The sequence below is a fragment of the Petaurus breviceps genome, unplaced genomic scaffold, assembly GCF_028583685.1.
Source record: "Petaurus breviceps papuanus isolate PSGF00001 unplaced genomic scaffold, PetGlider_PUasm1.0 37, whole genome shotgun sequence".
Classification (NCBI taxonomy): Eukaryota; Metazoa; Chordata; class Mammalia; order Diprotodontia; family Petauridae; genus Petaurus; species Petaurus breviceps.
Window position 1 is genome coordinate 109,185,332 of NW_027186296.1, and position 13,320 is coordinate 109,198,651.

The window sequence follows — 13,320 nt, forward strand, 5'->3', positions numbered from 1 at the left end:
CCTTTCTGTTGGTTCAGAAGCCCTGAAGAAGGATTTTCTTGTTGTATGTTTACAGAAATCCTGGGAGAGGGCTTTGCTAATGTGTTCAGGGGTTCTAGGACTGTTCTACAGACAGAGGATGAATTCATGAAGGGACTGGCAATGTATCTTATGGCCTTGCTAAGCCTTGTCTCCCCAGGAACTAAGATTGCTGAGAACTTGCCTCGTGTCAAGATGAAGAAAAGACCTCCATTTGGGTATTAAGTGCTGTGTTTAAACTTGATGTAACTCTGGGGTAGATTCAATTGTGATACAGGGGTGGGGAACTTTTGACCTTTTTGTGTTCTGTGGTTGAACAAATGAATGTAGTTTACTTATGTTTGGAAACTAATCTCCATTTGAGAAGAGGGGCTTTGTGGTGGACTTAATTAAGGTATAGCCTGGGGTGGAGAAGTATTTAGAACAGGGACTTTGTAATTGATTGAATGATTGGAAGGTCCTGGGGTGGGGTAGTCCTTGTAGATTATTTAATCACATTTAGTAAATGCTGTATTTGGAATGATGTCATGTTTTGATCTTCTCTGTTCTTGGTTGGTCACTGAATAAAATGGAGAGCACCTATGCTGGTATTCTGAACCTTGGGAAGTTGCCTTTCCTTGGCATTACATTACACCCCCCCAGCCTGCCCTCCTTTCCCTCAGCCCCCCTCTCACCCTCTTCGCCCCTACTCCTGTAGGGTGACACCCTATTTAGTGTGTATGTAATTCCCTCCCTAAGCCAAATTCAATGAGAATAAGTTTGATCCATTCCTTTTTGCCTTCCTGTTCTTCCCCTCCATTGTAATGGTTTTCCCTTGCCTCTTCTATATGAGATAGTTTACCCCACTCTGTCTCTCCCCATCTCCTCTCACTATATTCCTCTCTCACCTTTTAAATATCATCCCTTCCTATTCAATTGGTCCTGTGCCCTTTATCTATGTATACCTGTACCCATAAATATCCACACTCACATATGTATTCATACACCCATATACCCTCCTATATAGACATATATACATACATACACACACACATACACATTTCTATTCTCTTCAACTATTCTTATACTGAGAAAAGTTTCCTAAGTTACAATTATCACTTTTCCATGTAAGAATTAAAATACTTCAACTTTGATAAGTTCCTTATGATTTCTTTTCCATATTTACCTTCTCTTGCTTCTTGTAACTGAATGTCAAATTTTCTATTCAACTTTGGTTTTTTCATCAAGAATGCTTGAAAGTCCTCTATTCCATTGAATAACCATATCTTCCCCTGAAACATGATACTCAGTTTTGGTGGGTAGGTGATTCTTGGTTTTCATCCAAGCTCCTTTGACCTCTGGAATATCATATTCCAAGTCCTTTGATCCCTCAGTGTAGAAGCTTCCAGATCCTGTGTTATCCTGATTGTGTTTCCACAATAGTCAAATTGTTTCTTCTTGTCTGCTTGTAATATTTTCTCCTTGATCTGAGAACTCTGGAACCTGGTTATAATATTCCTAGGAGTTTTCTTTTTGGTATCTTTTCCAGGAGGAGATTGGTGGATTCTTTCAACCTCCATTTTGCCCTCTGGTTCTAATACAACAAGGCAATTTTACTCGAGAATTTCTTGAAGGATGATTTCTAGGTTCTTTTTTTGATCATGCCTTTCAGGTAGACCAATAATTTTTAAATTATCTCTCCTGGATCTGTTTTCCAGGTCAGTGGTTTTTCCCATGAGATATTTCACATTGCCTTTTAATTTTTTTATTTGTTTGGATCTGTTTAATAGTATCTTGATTTCTCATAAAGTCACTAGCTTCTATTTGCTCCAATCTAATCCTGAAGAAATCATTCCTTTCAGTGAGCTTTTGAGGTTCTTTTTCCAAATGGCAAATTTGGCTTTTTAAAGCATTCTTCTCTTCATTGTCTTTTTGAGCCTCTTTTGCCATTTGAGTTAATATATTTTTAAGGTGTTATTTTCTTTAGTCAGGTTGTTGACTCTCTTTTCATGATTCTTGCATCATTCTCATTTCTCTTCCCAATTTTCCCTCCACTTCTCTTATTTGGTTTTCAAAATCCTTTTTATGCTCCTCTACAGCCTATAACGAGTTCATATATTTCTTGGAAGCTTTTGGTGCAGGAGCTTTGATTTTGCTGTCTTCCTCCTGTTCCATTCTTTGATCTTTTTTGTCGCCAAAATAGGAGTGTAAAGCTAGGTTGTTCTGCTTGCTTTGCTTCCCTCATTTGTTCATGTTGCCACTCAATTACTTGACTTTTGAGCTTTTTGCCACAGTAGAACTCTGCCTCCAGAGAGGAGATCTTTGTCCCAAATCACTGGGGTTTTCTCAGCTGCTGAAGGTATAAATTGGGTGCCCTCCCTGAAGCCTCAACATGCTCTGACAAGCTGTTCATGCACTCCAGAACCTCCACCCTAGACCCCAATCCAGATCCAATCTGGTTAAAGGAAGAGTGATTATCCCTCACACTGGTTGCTTGGTGCCCCTATGATCTGTAAGCCAGGAGCTGAAGCTTCCATGTGGTGGCAGCTTCAAGGCTGCAGCACCTCAGTGGCTTCTCCACCCAGGGGGAAAAGGCCCGATTGCACGACTGGATCCAAAGTCCACACTGCACTGACCTCTCACTTTGTCCTTAGCATCTATGTGTTGATAATTCTGGAAGTAGCCACAGCTGCTGATGATCTGAAGTCTCTCCAGCTGGTGTTTGGTCAGGCAGCCCTGAGGCTAAAACCTCAGGTTCCAGCTGGACTGGGCTTGGCTCCCAGAGTGCTGCATGGGCCCCTTCTTGCAGGCCTGCTGGGCTGTTTTCAGCAGGAGGTTAGCTTCTCTCTGTCATTTTGTGTGTTCTGTAGCTCCAAAGTTTGTCTAGAGTAATTTTTTACATGAATTGGTGGAGGTGAAAGCCTGAGCCTGGCGGTAGTCCTGTTTCTACTTTGCCATCTTGACTCTACCCCCTTCATGTCTATTTTAAAATTGTATTTCATTTTATTTCCATCAGTAATCCTAGAGTGAGGGTTGCAGGCACTGGGATGGAAGCCTTGCTATTCCAAATGCTCTTAGTTTCAGGATCCTGGGCTGTCCAAGGAGTGAAGTCATTGTGGCATTCGCAGGTTACTTTCACTGGCGTATAGTGCCTCTTGTCTCTCCCTCAGGGTACCCCACTGCTTTAGCTAGGCTGGCCCACCTGCCTTAACAATAGGTAGTAACTGGCTGGACATTGGTGATTTCTGGCCTTTTTCCACAGGAGTTGCTTCCCCAGATAGGAGTTATGAGGGCTGGACTAGGGTCAAAGGTCTAGAGACTGCTGCCATTCCTATGGCCCTTGTACTTATCCACCTCTTCATGGTACCTGGTCAACAGTTGTTGCTAGTGGTAATGAGAAAGATGGGCCCCTTCTCCTCAATGATTTATGCTTTCAATGAGAACTGTAGAGATTGACCTAGAAGTTCTTTGGAGGTAGAGAGGACACTGTTATACCAAAGGTCTTGGCCTTAAAGACCTGAGCTGTCTCCATCAGAGTCAGAGGGGAGATAATTGTCAGGTGAAGGTGATTTGACTAGCCTGGATCAGGTGTTCCCCCTCCCCAAACTACTTTGCATTCATTTTGTAAATATTTTTCAATATATGTGACTTAGCATCTCTGAGACCATCTCCAAAAGGGAGTGGCTGGGGATATTGGAATGAAACTATTGTTGTTCCCCAGGCTCTTGGATTTGGAGGTCCTGGGTTGTCTCCATCAGGATCAGAGGGGAGATAATTATATATTTTTTTGCCTTTTTGGAAGGCAACTGGAGTTAAGTAACTTGCCCAAGGTTACATGGCTAGTTTTTTTGTGTGGGTGTTAAGTGTATGAGGCTGGAACCAAACTCAGGTCCTCCTGACTCTGGGGCTGGCACTTTACTCACTGCACCACCTAGCCTCCCCTGGGAGATGATTATATTAAAGAGGGCCAGTGACAGAATCTTGGAGATACAACACTTAGGTGATTGAAGGAGGATAATGATCCAGAAAAAGAATACTGGGAATCAAAAATCAGACAGGAAGAACCAGTAGAGAAAAGCATCATGGAGAAAAGCATCAACTGAGGAGAGAGTATCAATCCACCAATCCACCAGCAGTTAACTGAGCTTTTACTGGGCTCTGGGCTAAGCACCAGGGGAACATAGACAAAAGTGAAACATGCCCTTGGAGAGCTTACTAATTACAATGGGGGATAAAACATGTATTCAAAGTAGTGGCAAAAGTCCCAGATTCCACAGTGGTGTGGGAATGCTGCTCCCATTTTATTCCTGTATTATACCTGGTGAAATATTCTGGAGTAGGAGAGCTCATATAGCTAAATAGGGGCAATGTCTGACAGTACCCTAGTACTACCCAATTCCTGCCAACCAGCCCCCCCCCCCCAAACCCCCCCCTACACACACACTTACACACACACAAACACATAGGCTTTGCTTTTTATGGTTTAAAAATCAGTTATCCCATGAAATTTATGGCATCCCCTTGTCTATTTATGTCCTCCTCCAGTGCCCTGTGGTCCTGCCTAACTCTCAGATTTCACAGAAAGAAGCCAACGCCTCTGCTAGACAACTTAGATCAGGGAGGAGGATGAAACATGAAGAGAAAGAGCTTCCAAGAGATGCTACTGGACTTCTGGGAACCAAGATGGTGGAGTAAGTAGTAAGTCACTCTCACTCTCCCTTACTGACCTCTAAACCCCAGAAAATATTGCCCCAGTAACAGCTCTGGAAGTGCTGTGCCAGCAGAAAGACAGGGGGCAGCCGTCTCCTAAGCTGGGAGTCTTGGGGGATTAACAGGAAAGGTCCCTCTCTCTCTGGTAGAAAGTAAACAGGAAAGAAAAAGAAACGTGTTATTCAATAAAGGCAAATTGTTTACATCCCTACATGGTAAGATCATACTTATAATTCTTAAAAACTGTATCTTTATTATGACATTTAGAAGGGGTATACATAGAAGGAGTGAGAATAAGTTGAGTTTGATGTGATAATAAACAAATCTAATTAGTGGTGAAAAAGGATTGTATTGACAGAAGAGGAAAGGAGGAGTTGAAAAGAGGTAAATTACATCACATGAAGAGGTGCAAAAGACCCATTACAGCAGAGGGAAAGAAAGGAGAAAGATGAGCAATGTTTGAACCTTACTCTTATCGGATTTGGCTCAAACAGGGACTAATGTACTCAGTGAAGTACAGAAATCTAACTTACCTTATAGGAAGTAGGAGGGGAAATGGGAAAGAAAAGGGAGGGGGCTGACAGAAGGGAGAAGAATAACTTGAGGGAGGTGGTGGTCAAAAACCAAGAGATACTGCTGAACCAGCTCAATGCTTTCCTAGTAAAGTTTCCAGCCCTGCTTCCCTTCCTTCAGCTAGTCAGCAAAATGTCAAGAAAATCCTTGACTCCCCAAGATGATCCTAAAGTAAAGCCTTCTCTCCCTATTGTTGACCAAAGGTAACAAAGGTTCTTGTGAGCTCTACTCCATCTGAAAAGGAATGAAAATGGAAAGTCATCCCCCTAAATGTCCCTCCCCACCCTGCCTCCTCACAAGACTAGCATGAACTCATCAGCAGAGCTGCACTGCCTCTCATCTGTTCTCTCAGCTGTCCTGACCCTTCAGGGCTTCTAGGAATGACCACACCCTCAGGGCCATATCCCCAGGATGGGCCCCAAAGGTCAAATATGGTGGTTTCAGACTACAGAAAATTCCTTGGGCCAGCCTCAGTCTGCATAAGTTACCAGGGACAGGATGGATTTTTCCAAGCTCATAGTAACAAAGTAAGAAACACCAACCTTTTGTTTTTCTTAATTCCTCCACCAGGCCCTTTGCCTCTTCTTGAACTCGCTCTTCAATGCTCCTCTTCCCCATCCCCAAATTCCTCAGGGTCATGAGGGAGAAGCGGCGGATTTCCTTCCATCTCTCTCCATTGCTTGTAGCAATTCCTACAACAGGGAGCCAGAAGAATAGAAACCTTAAATACCAAAGTTCCTTACAGCCCATGTCAAAAAGTCCTTGCCCAAGGGCCCTTGACCCACACCCCTTGTTCTAGGAGAATGGAATCAACTGGGGGGATGTCAGTTTGCTTTTTCTTTGTCCTCTGTCAGTACTGTTTCCTGTCCGATCCCATACACTGTTCTCCCTTCAGCACAGGCACAAACGCATGAAGTGGCCCTACACTCACTCCTGGGTGGGTGGAAATGAAGCAGCCACAAAGTGGGAGGCCAGAATAAAAACATATTTTTGAGACCCTGAATGGTTGTAGAGTAAGTTTGTTTGTACCTATCTTTTGAACCAAGGAAAAGAAAGAATTATGATGTATTTTCTGGCTAGACTGGCGTCCTGGTCTCCCTATTTGACACAGAGACCAAAGTGTGAGAGTCTCTGTTTCTTGTCTTTTTGTGGGTTACTAGGTGGTACAGTGGATAGAGTACTGGCCTAAAGTCAGGAAGACTCATCTTGATTTCAAATCCAGCCTCAAACATTTACTGAATACATCACACCTTCCAACATTCAGATATAACCTTCTGATTCCAGATATAGGATGAGGACTTCACCCAACTACCCTCATATTGGGAACTATTGCCTGTAATCTTGTTTTCATAGGACCTTTATCAGGATGAAATTCTTCACCCTCTGCTTCAAAATCCTTCATAAGGAAACCCTGGAAAAAGAAAGTGAAGGGTATTCCTGCTAATTAATAGTGGCTTCACTAAATACCTCTCTGAAAAAGTAGAAGCTAACACAGTGAGGCCTCCTAGGATCTGCGGCAAAGTTGAGATCCCCAGCATAGGTCTTCTTCTGCTCTCTGCTCATTCAGCTAATCAGTGTGCCCATTGATGCCAGTCTCACAAATGGCATTCACTAACAGATACTCCTGATCCCATAACACAAGGAACTGTGCAGCTTAAGGAGCTCCTGCTTTGCCTCAGAACTCTCTCTCTCTCTCTCTCTCTCTCTCTCTCTCAAAAAAAAGAAACAAAAGCAAGTCCCCTTCAGTGCAGATCAAAAACAGAAGAAAGGGCATTGTAAAATATTGCTTCAGAAAATGTAAATCTTTGCCTTTGTTCTGTATCTTATTCCACTGAATCATAGACAATTGTAGTCAAGGGTTCTTTCAAATTGTCCAGTCCTCTCTTCCATTTTATACATGATGAATCTTAGAAAGATTAAGTGATTCACCTAAAGTCAGAAATGGTTTAAGTCTCTGACTAAGCCTAAGACTCAGGAATCCCAAACAAAATCCTGGATTCTTGCCACCCAGGTCATGAAATGAAGTGAAAATAACAGGATAATTACTACTCTTCATACTCCCATATCTTTACTTCCTGTAGACATCTCAAAATCAGTACATCACAACTGAATTCACTGTGTTCCTCATCCAAAACTCCCCTTCTGTCCTCTACTTCTGCTGAGGGAACTAGCCCCTTTTCCAGTTACTCAGGGTCACAACCTCAGTAGAGTCCTTGATCCCTAACTCTTCCCTCACCCTCACATCTAATTAGCTGCCTAATCATTCTTATCTCTACATGGGCTTTCTTTTTTGAGAGGGAGGGGAGGCAATATCAGCTAAGTAACTTGCCCAAGGTGTCAAGTGTCTGAGGCCAGAACTAAACCCAGATCCTTCTAACTCCAGGACCAGTGTTCTATCCACTGAGTCACCTAGATGCCCTATATCAGTTTTCACAATTGTCCCTTTTCTTCACTCATGTATCTTCCCCTCTAGTCCACACCTTCATCACTGTTTTTCCAGGAATACTGCAATATTTCTGCCTCCAGTCTATTCTCTCCAATTCACCCTTAACCTACCTACCAGAGGGACTGGACTGATCAGCCACAGTCAGACCCACTGTGCCTTGACCCGGACATAGTGATGTCATTTTGGTCTTCTTCCACCATGAAAGACTACAACCAAAGTGATTTTTCTCAAGTGATAAACTGACCATATCATTCTTGTTCCAAACAAACTCTGTGGTCCTGTATTACTTTCAGGATCAATGACATAAACTCCTCTTTAGGGCTTCACAATCTGGCCCCAACCTACCCTTTCAACCTTACTGCACGTAATTCCCCTCCAAGCACATGATGGTGAACAGGACTGCTCCTCCTCCATTGTGCTCCTTCCTGGTATCATACCCCATCCTGGCCTCAGTCTGCCAGGATTCTGAGCTCAGCTCAAGGGCCACCTTGTAGACTGAGGGCTTGGCTGATCCCCACAGCTGCCTGTGTGTGTGTGTGTGTGTGTGTGTGTGTGTGTATAATGTGAATATATTTCTACATAAATATATGAATAATATATATGTATATATCCATGTATATCCATATATGTATGCGTACATGTATATATTTATGTAAATGTACATGTCTCTTCCCCACCCCATCCAACTGTAAACTCCTTGAGGGCAGACTACAGTCGAGGTGGTCTTTGCATCTCCCAACACCAATGTTGGTGCTTGGCACATGATAGGTGTAAGTCTTCCTCCATCTCATTCCCCTCTGCAAACTCTATACTCCAGATCCTCCCACATGGCACTCCATTTTCCTTTTCTGTAACACTGGCTCTGTTCTTACCCTTTCCCTCCCCCATGACTTTAATGCTCTCCTTCCTCTTAGTTTCTTTAGGCTCCTTTAATACTCAGCTCAGATCCCACCTTTAATACAAGGCCGTTCTTGGCTTCCATGGGCTGCCATGTTTAATGCTGATTTACATCAAGCCTAAAGTCCATTAAGATATCATAGATATTTTATCAGATAAATTGTTGTCTAATAACCAAAGCAGCTAGGTAGCACAATGAATAGGACACTGGGCTTGCAGGCAAAAATCTGAGTTCAAGCCTAGCCTTAGATACTTACTAGCTGAGCTGGTCACTAACTCTCTTTTGCCTCCATTACATCCCCTGAAAAATGAAGACTAAAAATAGCATCCAGCTACTGGAGTTGTTGCAAAGATCAAATGAAATAGTATTTATAAAGTTCTTAGCAAAGAACCTGGCACATAATAGGTACTATATTTGTTAGCTGTTGTTGGTTCATTCATTCATATCCCACCTGGATTTACTCAAATGTCCCTACTACAAGTATTCTACTTTTGCTGTAGCAGAGAAATGGGATTGCCTTCCAGTCAGGTTATCAGGAGTAGCAATGAAAAAAATTATCAAAGACTTTTGCCAGGCTGTAGATTATGTAATGCCACAAGAGAGGGATTTTTGTCCTAATTTTAGTTCTTGTAGGCTAAGCAAGGTGACCTATTCCAGAAGTAGCCAGATTATTATAATTTTTAAGAATATTTTAAAAATATATAGATATCTTTACTTTATGTGGATTCTGATCCACATTGGCTACACTACATCTTACATAGTCTTCAAAGCTTAATATTTTGGACCATCATCATCCTTGCAGACTGAAATAATTTTGATTCAGCTATTGCTGGTGGAAGATAGCAAATCCCTGAACACTAGCTTCATTTCATCAATTTTGTGGCTAATCTTCTAAGCTTGTACATCTATTGCCTGCCATTCAATCTTTTCTGCTATGCCCAAGAATAGATAAATGGCAAGAAAAAAATCTCAATGTCCTACACAGTGTGGGGTCTTGCCTCTGTTATTCACTTACTTTCTACTCTTAAGCAAGATTGATTTCTGAAAGGGTGGTAATTAAGAGTCAGCATGAAGTCATCTAAAATAGGTCGTGCTAGCCTAATCTAATTTATTATTATTTTTTTTCAGTATTATCAGAATAGGAGATCTAGGCAATGCCTTGACATACCAGACACAGATTTCAGCAAGGCATCCGACAATGCCTCTTATGACATATTCATAGAGAAGATGGAGAAAACATTGGTCAAATTGCCATGAGATGTGTTCCTAGGAATCCCACACTACATAAAGTTGTAGTTATTGTATAAAAGGAGGACACTAATGTAAGGTGCTAGACTGCTAAGCACTGGACCTCTGAACAGCAAGGAGAAAATTCCAACCAACTGGAAAATGAACCAAAGTAATGGATCTTTGAAGGTCAGAGTCACACCTGGGGGGTGAATGATTACAGCAAGTTATAAAGGCTAGACAGATGAGAGAATTAGATCTCCCTTCTCCCTCCGGAACTCTTCCACCCCACAATCATTATCTTTCTCTCTTTCATTCTTAGTTTCTTTCCTCCCTTTCATTCTTTCTCTTTCCTTTTCTGCTTTTCTTCCTTCCTTTCTCTCTCTTTCTTCTTTTCTCTTTCTTTCTTTTAATTCAATTAATTAATTATTTTTTTTAAGCAATCGGGGTTAAGTAACTTGCTCAAGGTTACACGGCCAGTTATTTCTGGGTGTGGTGCTAAGTATCTAAGCCCAGATTTGATCCCCAGGTCATCCCAACACTGGAGCAGGTGCTCTTACTCGCTGAGCCACCTGGCCTCCTGTCTTCTTTTCTCTTTCTCCTTTCCTTTATTTCTTTTTTCCTTTCTCTCTCTGCCCTCTTTTCTTTCCTTCTCTCTCTCTCTTCTCTGTTTCTGTATGTCTTTTTATTTTTCCCTTAGTCTCTTTTTCCCTATTTTAACTAGCTATAACATATAACATGAATCTATGTAGCTGCTCCTCTGGAGAAAAGACAAATGAGTTCCATATGATTCATTACATCCTCCACAACATGCCACTGCTTTGGGGACTTTGTTTTGAAAGTGGATCTATTTGCACTAATTTCTTGGGATAATATTCTTTTTCCTCTTCTTATTTTTCTCTTCTTTCTCTTTGTCAAATAGAAACTTACCAAATCCATTGACAACAACTTCAAATATTGGGATATGTCCTCTGTCAGCAAATTTGTCCCCATGATCAATCAGAGCTTCTTTCACTGCATTGTAACCATGTAACACGACAACACGTTCAACACCCAAATGCAGAGTGAACACAGAGCCGTAATCTTTTGCTAGCTGTGAAAAGAGATGGGGGCAATAGTGAGAGGGTTACCACTGAATCAGGTGAAAAAACAGCTTGGATTACTGTTGTTGACCTTTTTGGAGAAGTTTTCAATCCATTTTCAGATCCTTCAAAACTTTTCTGACATTTATTACAGAAAGGATGATGAAACCCATGAACCCAACCCAAGCCCTAGATGACTCAAAAGACTAAAAGTTCATTCTGTGCCCTGAACTAGCAGTCAGAAGACTGGCTAATGAGACACAGTATATGATTTTGGTGCAGTATTCCCAACCTTCCAAGAGGTTGAGCTTATATTACATAGCTAGGTGCCATAGTGGATACAGCACTAGACCTAGAATCAAGAAGACCTTACTCAAAATCCAGTTTCAGATACTTAATAGCTGGGAGGCTTCAGGCAAGTCACTTAACCTCTGTATGCCTCAGTTTCCTCATCTGTAAAATGAGTATAATAACACCTAATTCTAAGTGTTCTTGTGTGAATGATAAGACAATATTTGTAAAACATTTGGCAAACCTTCAATTGCTATATAAATGCTATTATTATTACTATTATTATCATCATTATTATTCATTTAAAACTTTGAAAATAACAGAGTTGGGAATAAGGACAATGATGTCAGTGAAATTCTGGAGCACATAAGTGTCCTCATTACAATGGAAATCCTACAAATCAGTATCATTGGATCATAGGTATAGATCAATAAGGGACCTAGAGACCATTTAAACCAGAGGTTCTGAATTCTTTTTTCTGTTGTGGACTCTTAATAGTCTGGTGAAATGTATGGACTCCTCTGAATGATACTTTTAGATAAAATACATAGCATAGCAAGAGAAATCCCTTCTATTACAATAAAATAAGATGTCATTGTTCCCATCCAAGGTCACAGAACCACCAAGATATATCTACAGATCGACAGGGAGTTCATGGTCCCAAGATTAAGAACTGTTCATCTAAATGAATGATAATTTTACAGATGAGGAAACTGAGGCCCCAGTGATCTGGGTATACCTGGAAAGGATATGGCAAAGATATCAGTTTGTCAATCTATCAGGTCAAAATGAGAATGTAATTTTGTTTTCACAGGTTAATCTCACCTAAACTTTTCTCACAACCTTGTGAGGCAGATAGGACATTTATTGTTTATGTCCTCATACAGACATAGGAAACTAAGGTCCAGAGAGGTCGACTTGTCTAAGGCACAAAGCTATTAAATATCAGAATCTGGACTTGAACCCAGATCTTCCGAATCCCAAATTCAATGCCATTTCTACTCCCCCAGGCTACGTTTCAAAGACTTTGAGATCTACAGGTCTGAGTTCAGAATGTGCTGGTTCCTCTTGAGACTGGGCTTGCTTTCAGCTAGGCAATGGGGCTGCACACAGAGGTTTACTGAGTGCTCCTGTGAAGGAATGTGCAAGGAAAACATTCTCCACTCTGATCCAACAAAGGCTGGAGGTCCCCACCTCTTTGCAGGACCTACTCATTCCTTAGGCAGCAGAAATAATCAGGCACATTAAATACCCCCTTTCTTCCTGTGGAGGGGAGTGAGCATTTTTAGTTTTCCTGATGGCACTTTCTTCTAGAACTTTACAGGGCCATGTGAGTAGTAATGGTAGAGGATGGCACTTTTTGTAGGATGGATCTCATCCAGACCTACAGGAACTTGATAGCACCAGCTACTGCTGAAGCAGTGGGCCCTGATGGCCACTACAGTGAATCTAAATACATTCCACAAAACATACAAATTACCTCCCTGCCTACTCTAACATGCTCTACTCATTAGAATAAGCTGCTTGAAGACAGTCTCCCAAAACAAATTGTTATTCCCTGCTAGAGTCAGTAATGAAACCAACAGAAGAGAGAGATGCTTACTTACCTTACAAAGAGATTCTGGAATATTCTTGAGGTCCAGCTGCAGTATATTGCCAATGATGGGAAGAGGAACAGGACCAGGGGGAAGCTTTCCTCTTCCAAAGCCCTTTTTCCATGGTAAAATGAGAAGGAGAAAGGAGATACAGAGCAGTAAGCCAAGAGCAATGACCACAGATGGATCCATTGACATTCTTCCTCATTACTAATGCAATAGAAGAGTTAGAATCCAAAGCTGGAGAGGACAGCAAATATGAAATCAATGAGCTAATGATTCCCTAGTATCCTCAGCAAGCTTCCAATGGACTTTAGCCTGTCTATAAGATAAAGAGAACCCTACACTTGTTCTATATTAGGGTATTTTAAATTATCAGGAGCCATTCAATTTGTTATTTAAAGGTTTTTTTTTTTACTTTTGGAGGGCAATTGTAACTTGCCCAAAGTTACACGGCTAGTTTTTTTTGTGTGGGTGTTAAGCGTCTAAGGCTGGAACTGA

The 13,320-nt window shown here is 41.5% G+C and overlaps 1 protein-coding gene across 1 annotated transcript in view; it reads right to left on the bottom strand.

Moving 5' to 3' along the window:
- LOC138168376 (cytochrome P450 2C19-like) overlaps positions 1–13,017 on the bottom strand; it is a 28,504-nt gene extending 15,487 nt beyond the window's left edge. The window contains exons 1-3 of the mRNA XM_069097411.1: positions 12,832–13,017; positions 10,782–10,944; positions 5,823–5,972 (exon numbers count right to left, since the gene is read on the bottom strand). Of these exons, the coding sequence (XP_068953512.1) occupies positions 5,823–5,972; positions 10,782–10,944; positions 12,832–13,017 (499 nt within the window). The remainder of the gene's footprint in view (positions 1–5,822; positions 5,973–10,781; positions 10,945–12,831) is intronic.
- Positions 13,018–13,320: the final 303 nt, after the last annotated feature.